Consider the following 8,760-nt stretch of genomic DNA (forward strand, 5'->3'; position numbering starts at 1 on the left):
AAACCACTTCCGGCAATGCTGGCGTTTGCCCAGAAGGGACTCCCCGGGCCTTTTATTTCGCACACCTGGCGTTTCTCTTCGGAGAGAGGACACCAAGCCGGAAGAGGATGGCTGCGGCCGCTCTGAAGAGATTTTGGTCCCGAAGCCGGGAAGAGGCGGTTGATGCTGCGGCGGCAAAGCCTGGCGTGTGGGCGCGGTTAGGTGAGTAGCGGCGGGAAGCGACGGGGTGGGTGGCCGAAGCCTTATGCTGCTCCCATCGCGCTTCTCTCCCCTCAGGTGCCTGGTCCCGGGCGCTGCTCCGGGACTACGCCGAGGCCTGCGGGGACGCGGCGGCAGCGGCACGGGCCCGGCCTGGGCGGGCGGCGGTCTACGTGGGGCTGCTGGGTGGCGCGGCGGCCTGCTGCGCCTTGGCGCCGAGCGAGGCGGCCTTCGAGGAGGCGCTGCTCGACGCGTCGGGGACCCTTCTGCTGCTGGCTCCCGCCACACGCAACCGCGACTCGGAAGCGCACGTGCAGCGGCTGCTGTGGCTGCGGGGTCGAGGCTGCCTGCGCCACGTAAGCCTGGGCCTCTTCTCGCTTGTGTACGAGGCGCCCTTCGACGCCCAAACCAGCCTCTACCAGGCCCGCTGCCGCTACCTGCAGCCCCGCTGGACCGACTTCCCGGGTCGGATCCTGGACGTGGGCTTCGTGGGCCGCTGGTGGGTTCTGGGGGCCCGGATGCGCGACTGCGACATCAACGACGACGAGTTCCTCTACCTGCCGGTACATCTGCGCGTCGTCGGGCCGCATCAGCTGCACTCGGAGGCCAATGAGCGGCTCTTCGACGAGAAATACAAGCCTGTGGTGCTCACCGACGATCAGGTGGACCAGGCGCTGTGGGAGGAGCAGATGTTACAGAAGGAGAAGAAGGACCAGCTCGCCCTGAGCCAGGCCGACTCGATGCTGAAATCAGAGGTCGCGAGATGAAACCTGGTGGGGAACGGCTCTGAGACCCGACAGAATGTTCGCCTGGGATTGTGCAATTGGTGTGAGCGAGCCTCAGATGCAGAGTGATTGACATAAATTATGTGTGGAGTTCTCTCCCTGGGTTTTCACAGAGTTGGGGGCCTCCCTCTCATCTATTCCTTGTAAGCCAACCGCTAATGCAGCGCCTCCTTGGTCTAGGAGTTGGGGAAAGCAGAGCGATATGCCCTGTAATGTTTATCACTGCCAGAGCTGGTAATGAGCCTTCTGCGTAAATAAGCCTTCCTCTCTGGGCTTCACGGTTTCCAACTGAGGTATCACAGTTACTGGGTGATTTCCAAGCTCTCCTAAGAACTTGAAATGTTGATCCTCTATTTCCACGAGTAACATCTTTTAAAATGTTGGAATAATTGTAGTTGCAGAAACTGGAAGAATAATAGAGGCATGCTGGTAGCCTTCACCCAGCTTCCCCCAAATGGTAATGGTCTATATAAGCAATACAAACCAGGAGATTGACAATTGTATGACTGGATTTTACAGGAAAGTTTTTTGCAAAAACAACCTGCTTTTTACCATATGTGTATTGATAGTGATGTTAAAGTGACTTGGAGGGATAAAGCATTTTCTGACCTAGAAATCAGTATGAAATCTTAGCTTCTGGTGATGTTATACTTCAGTAACCCTGAAAATACACAATCCCATGGAAAGGAATATGTTGGTGTACATAGCTGGGTTATAGAAGTCATATTTTTAAAACTAAAGTATTAGAGGAATGAGGCTACCTCTGTCACCTAGGTGGCCTGTGGCTAGCTAATAAACCAGGAGTTGAAACAACCATCTTTGTTGTGACGTTATGGTTATCTGTTTCGCTCTGAAGTTTTGGTACTTGGACCTTCCATTCATACTGTGGGGTGAGTTAGACACATGGTAATTTTTATATCCTTATTTTGGGGGCAGGGGAACATTTTATGTTAGTATCTCCATTTTACAAAGGAAAAAGGGAAAATACATTATTTTTCCAAAGCTGCAGCAGGATCATGATTCAAACTGTAATTCCCAACGCTGTGACTTAATCCTGAAACTCATCTATCAAAGTACTCTCTTTGACCCTAACAACATCCTGGCAGAAATTAAATACTGCTATCACTGGCCACAAATAAGACATACATATATACATACATACATACATACATATATAATGCAATGAAAACAAACTGATAGTAAATTATGGTCCTATACTGTTACCTGCTGAAGGCTCTGGACCTAAATCTCTGTTCAAGAGAGATTAACCAACTGCAGGGAAAGGTTTATGAGGCACTGGCATCACAATGAGACTTGTTCCTCACCGTGATCAGAAGTATTAAAAGTGAACTGCACATTGTCATTGAGTCAGTTATTAAGTACCACTTCTGACTTGCAGCTGGGGGGTGGGTGTGTGTGTGTGTGTGCGTGCACGCAAGCACACACGCACACACACACACACACACACACACACACACACACACACACACACACACACAAGGGAATATTATTCAGCCTTAAAAAAGAATGAAATAATACCATTTGCAGCAACATGTTTGGACCTAGAGATTATCATACTAAGTGAAGTAAATCAGACAAGGATAAATATATGATACCACTTATATGTGGAATCTTAAAAAAGGATACAAATGAACTTACAAAACAGAAGCAGACTCACAGACATAGAAAACAAACTTGTGGTTACCAAGTTTCTTATCTGTAAACAGGAGTGGAATCTGCTCAGGGTTGTTAGAAAAATCAGAAGCCACCAGAAAGCACTTGGTACCCAGCAGGCACTTGAACTGCACGGTGTGGCTGAGCAGGGAAGATGCCAGAGCTACATGCATGCCCTGTTCCACCTGGGCAGTGAAGGGACCCGGGCTCCTCAGTCTCACCTGCCGCCCAGCAGGCTGTCCCAGGCCAGTGCTCAGTAAAGGGAGGCCCGACAGAGCCTGGAGCCAAAAGACACCTGACTAACATGAACATTTTCCAGTTTTCTCTTTTCCTTAAAATTTATCATGAATGAGCTTTAATCATTTCTAAGCCAGTCTGGGAGTTGGCCTCCAGGTCTGTCCTCAGTGCCGGCTGCTGTACTGAGAGCGGCCAGCAGAGGGCGGCAGAGGCTTGGCTCAGAGAAGCCGGCTCGCTCTTACGGGCTCCTCCCGGCTCTGCCCGGATGGGAATCGCAGAACCCAGCTTTTGTTCGGTGAAGTGGAGGCAGTGCAGTCAGCACACCTCTCTGTTTACTGCTCTTTAGAGATGACAAGTAGATGGTGGCCGACGCCAGGGCTGCACGCCGAGGCCACCTCCATCCCTGGAACTTGCATCTACCTTGTGAGCGGAGACCGTTCCTTCCAGCAGGGAGGGGCAGGATTGCCCGGTTGACCCTGGAAGCTTGTGAATTCCCTAGTTTTCTGGAAGTTGTGTGGAGGTCCCCAAGGTACTAGGACCTGGACTAGGGCACAGGATTTAAGGAGGCACGCAGACTTGGGGTTGAGCAAGTGCAGAGTCTGTCGCTGAGAGGAAGCACCTCCTTAAGTCCTGTGCCCTGGGCCCCTCACCCTAGTCCTGGCCCTGCAGCTGTCCTTCCAGTCACATCACCTGGTGTGCACGGTGGGCATTTCCAGACTTGCTCTGCCCTGACGGCATTAGCTCATCTTAAACTGATGCCAGTCCATGATCACATCTCCCTGATGGTCTCAAAATGTCTTTGGACACTTTCATTTGTTTGAGCCCAGCTCCAAACCAGATCCACACATTGTATTTGGTGACTATGTCTTTTAATTCCCTTTTAAATCTAGAGAAGTTCCCACACACACATACCTTTGACCTGTTTGAAAAATGGCTTCAGTCGTCTCGAAGTGTGCCCCCCCTCCTGGATTTGCCAGCTTGCTGTGTCATCCAGTTTGTTCCTTATCCCCCGCAGTTCTTGTGATCAGCTCTTAACTCAGAATCAACTCAACACTGGCTCCCCCTGGGGAATATTAACTCTCCAGACCATTAAGTCAATTCCTGGGCTGGGTCCCGGGCAACCATAGGTTTTTAATCTTCCTAGGTGATGCCAATAACCAACCAAGTCTGAGAACCACTACTCAAGAGGTTGATTAAAATCACCTTTAACTGTTCCAGCAGGTTCCTGCCCAGTGGGTGCTCGGACTTACCACCGCGGCACACAGAGAGGCACACTATGTCTGGTTGTCCCACTGCCCAAGACTGGGCCCTTCCCTGTTAGGTTTCCTGTCGGCTTTCCATCCAATGGTTTTATCATTTTTGATCAACACTTGACTCAATCATATTATCAGGGGCTGAAAAAATGGAGCCTGGTGCTTCAGTTCTTGCAATCTTACTTGGAGCTGATGAGACATAGGCATCCCACGGATGCTGTCATTGCTGCATATAACCCACCAGCTGGAGTTTCTGGAGAACTCACCACCATTTGTGTGAGAAGCCCCGGATGTGCCCTTCTGAGGTTTTCCGGAGGGCGGCTTCAATGCTGCTGCAGACCTGAACGGAATGGCTGATACAAATGGCCAGTCATTAGTACAAACGAGTGACACCCATGACGACGGCCGCCTCTGGGGCAGGTGAGACCTGAGGGGCACGCAGCCAGGAGCTAGACTAGAGTCAGGGGAAGTAGAAGCTCCCACAGGGCCTGTACACATATGAGGATGCACCCAGAAATTCTTGGATCCACTGTCAGAGATGCCTTAGACATTCCCTCCCCCAACCCCTTTTTCTCTTACGCAACTCACTTTGACGAAGGGAAACACAGCCAGGGTAAAATTGCATGTCCGTTGGCTTGTTTGTTTGCTGGTGTTTTTATTGAGGTGAAATTCACATCAACTTAGCCATTTTAAGGTATACGACACAACGGTGTTTAGACCACCACATCTGTCTAGTTCCAGAACATTTTTATCACCCCAAAATAATATCACCCAGTACCGCCTTCCATCCAGCCTCTGTCAACCATCAATCTGCTGTCTCTATGGATTTACCAATTCTGGATATTTCATATAAATGGAATCGTACAACATATGACTTTTTGGGTCTGACTTCTTTTACTGAGCATCATGTTTTCAAGGTTGATCTATGTCGAAGTGTGTCAGGGCTTCATTCCTTTACGTGGCTGAATAAGATTCCACTCAACCATGTAAAGGAATGGCTGTATGGATGGACCACATTTTGTTTATTCGTTCATCCAAAGATGGATGTTTGGGTTTGTTTGTTTATTTTTAGGGGGAGGTACTTAGATTTATTTATTTATTTTAATGTAGGTACTGGGGATTCAACTCAGGACCTTGTGCATGCTAAGCATTCGCTCTACCACTGTGCTACATCCCCACTCCCCTAGAGCCTTTTAAATATATATTTTTGTTTTTTAACAATACAGGAAGTAAAGTTAAATGGAATAAAAAAAATCTATCCAAGTAAGTTACTTGGTAGATACCCCAATAATAAGATATCATTGGATAGGATATAATAAGGAATGCTAAGTAGATAATCAGATTTTTTTTTCAAAAAGCTTGTTCGGTGATTAATATTTGTATTCTTTAAGCATTTGAGAGGCTGTTGATAGGCTCTTGGAGGTCTCAGTTCCTAGCACCGCGTGAGTCCCTGGATGAGGCAATGGCGCTAGTTAAGTGGAACACTTATGGTTTACTCTTAGTCTCACCTGGGCAGTCATGCTGACCTGAGTCAGCTTGGAAAAGTAGGAAGGGAATCCCAACAAAAATGCCAGTTTTCCATCAGATGGGCAAAAATTTTAAAGCTTGACGATACCAATTATCAGTAATGCGGTGGAGAAAAGGGAGGTCTCACAGTGGTGGGGAGGGTGAACTGGTGCAGCTGCCAGGGAGAACATCAGACAATAGTGCAGAGCGATGCAAGGATGGCTCCTGGGGTGGGCACATCTGCAACTGCCATGAGCATGCGTCCGAGTCTCCCAGAGGCGCTCCAGGTCCGCCTGGAGGCACTCAAGACTGTCCAAAGAAAATGATTCTGTCTCCATCAGTGGGAATCAGATGAAGTGTGGTGTGACCAGATGCTGGGCTGCGGTCTTAGTTCACTTGGGCTGCCAGACAGAGTGTCACAGACTGGCTGGTTTACCAACAGCAATGCATTGCTCACAGTTCTGGCAGGGCTGGGCGAGCACTGGCTCCGGGGCTGCAGACCTTCTCGCTGTGTCCTCACCTGGTGGAAAGGACAAGGCAGCTCTCTGGAGTGTCTGGTTTTTTGTTTTGTTGTTGTTGTTGTTATTTTCTCTTTTTTATTTTTTATTTTTATCTTTTTTATTTCTTTTATATTTTGTTTGCTTTTTAAATTTATTTTTTATTTTTTAATTAAAATTTTTTTTTGGTCTGGAGCATCTTTAAAAGGCACTAAATCCCATTCATGAAGGCTCCATGCTATGACTTGAACTCCTTCCAAAGGCCCCGCTACCTGATAACATCACCTCTGGGGGTGAGGATTTCAACTTATGAATCTGGGGGGACACACTCAGGCCACAGCAGATACCCTACGGCAGTGAGAAGGAATGAACCATATCCTCGTGCCTGTCTACACCAGACTCAACCATAACAGGGCAAGTTAAAAGCAAGTTGACAGTCATTGCACATGACATAATGCCTTTTATTAAAAGCTTCAAAACATGTTCAAACAACGTCAAATAAAGCAAAAATTCAAAGAAAACAAAAATACATGTACAACAGAGATTTAGTTGATCATCAACACCACCAGATCGATAAGGTAACAGCCAGCTGAGAGTAAGGAAATGCTCACAGGGTGAGCACCTGGAGGAGGTTGCAGGAGAGCATGCTAAGGATACAGCTGATGGGAGAAGGATATAGCTCAGTGGTAGAGTGCCTGCCTAGCATGGGTTCAATCCCTAGTACCTCCACCAAGAAATAAATAAAAAGAACAAATAAACCTAATTACTTCCCTGAAAAAAATTAAAAGAAAAAAGAATACAGTTGAAAGCAACCTAAATGTCCATAGACAGATGACTGGATAAAGAAGACTTGGTGTATATATACAATGGAATACTACTCAGCCATAAAAAGAATGAAATAATACCATTTGCAGCAACATGGATGGACCTAGAGATGATCATACTAAGTGAAGTAAGACAAAAACAAACATCATATGATATAATGTATATGTGGAATCTAGAAAATTGATACAAAGAATTTATTTACAAAACAGAAAGAGATTCACAGACATAAGAAACGAACTTGTGGTTACCAAAGGGGAAAGTAGGGGAAGGAATTAGGAGTTTGATATTAGCAGATACAAAGTACTACATATACAATAGATAAACAACAAAGTCCTACTGTATAGCATAAGGAACTATATTTGATATCTTGTAATAAACTATAATGGAAAAGGAAAAAAAGAATACCAGTTGACCTTTGAACAATGAGGGGGTTAGGAGCTCCAACCCTCCATGAAGTCAAAAATTGCATATAAACAAGGTCCTACTGTATAGCACAGGGAACTACATTTAATTTCTTGTGATAAGCTATAATGGAAAATAATCTGAAAATATATGTATATAGATGTATACGTATAACCAAATCACTTGGCTGTACACCTGAAACTAACATTGTCAATCCACTACACTTCAATAAAAAATAAAATTTTAAAAAATCAAGTATAATTTATAGTCAGCTCTCCCTATCTGTGGTTCCCACGTATTCGATGTTCTGCATCCTCGGATTAAATCAACCTCGGCTCGTGTAGTACTGTAGTATTTACTACTGAAAAAAAAATCTGTGTAGCAGTGAACCTGAGCGGTTCAAAGCCATGTTGTTCAAGTGTCAACTGTATTTGCAAGTGGACCCAATTCTGATCACTTACACGTGAGGAGGACAATGAAGGAGAGCCAGGCAGCATCATATTGGATACTTCTTTTCAGGTCATATGTCCCTGAAAAGCTAAATGTAAACCAAATTTTGGTAAATAACATCTCCCAGAGTTCAGGAGGGAGCTAACGGTGGCCTTGCTGAGGGAACAGCGCTATGGAAAGCCTCCTGACGTTTCCATAAACAGCCGTTTGGGTGTTGAAATAATCCTGTAAGACTTACCTTTCCAGAGTTTTATAAAAGCTACTACAGTTAAAATACTTTTGGCGAGTGAGTCAGTTTTCCTGGGTCTCTCCTGTGTGTATGCGTTATCAAACTTTGCTTGATTTCCTCCTGTTCATCTGCCTCATGTCAGTCTAATTCTTAGACCAGCCAGAAGAACCTAGCAACTCCCCAGCAATACCATCACGATGAGTCATATTTGTCAAAACCCATCAAATGTACAACACCGGAAGCAACCCCAGTATCCATCAGCAAACAACTGGGCAAGCGAAATGTGTTTTGGAATGGAATATTATTCAGCCTTAAAAAGAAGAGAAGTTCAAACACAGGCCCCAACATGGATGAACCTTGGGAACAACTTGCTGATATGAGCAAATGAGCCATTCACAAAAGGACAAATACTGTATGTTTCCAATTGCTTGAGGTCCCCAGAGCAGTCAGATTCATGGAGACAGAAAGTAGGACGATGGGGGCTAGGGAGTTAGCATTTAATGGTGGCAGAGTTTCACTTTTGCAAGATGAAAATGTTCTGGGGATCGGCTGCACAACATTGTGAATATACTGAATATACTGAAAAACTGTACACTTAAAAATGGTTGAGATGGTAAATTTTATGTTATAGATGTTTAACACAATTTTTTAAAAATCAGGGATATGAAATTGTTGAAAATGGAGTGATGGCAGAGTTACCCAAA

General features: G+C 45.9%; 1 protein-coding gene across 1 annotated transcript; it reads left to right on the plus strand.

The window, feature by feature from the left end:
• Window positions 1-53: 53 nt before the first annotated feature.
• Window positions 54-1,797, plus strand: TIMM29 (translocase of inner mitochondrial membrane 29). Its single transcript, XM_072947719.1, has 2 exons — window positions 54-201; window positions 277-1,797. Exons 1-2 carry the CDS (start codon window positions 108-110, stop codon window positions 963-965), a joined length of 783 nt encoding a protein of 260 aa, XP_072803820.1. The 5' UTR covers window positions 54-107; the 3' UTR covers window positions 966-1,797.
• The last annotated feature ends 6,963 nt before the right edge of the window (window positions 1,798-8,760 follow it).

The sequence above is a fragment of the Vicugna pacos genome, chromosome 22 (genome assembly GCF_048564905.1).
Source record: "Vicugna pacos chromosome 22, VicPac4, whole genome shotgun sequence".
Taxonomy (NCBI): Eukaryota; Metazoa; Chordata; class Mammalia; order Artiodactyla; family Camelidae; genus Vicugna; species Vicugna pacos.

Bases quoted from the DNA above. Each gene is read 5' to 3' on its own strand.
- TIMM29 (XM_072947719.1), top strand. From the start codon at position 108: ATGGCTGCGGCCGCTCTGAAGAGATTTTGGTCCCGAAGCCGGGAAGAG. The intron at 202-276 runs GTGAGTAGCGGC...CTCTCCCCTCAG, and splicing joins TGGCGTGTGGGCGCGGTTAG to GTGCCTGGTCCCGGGCGCTG.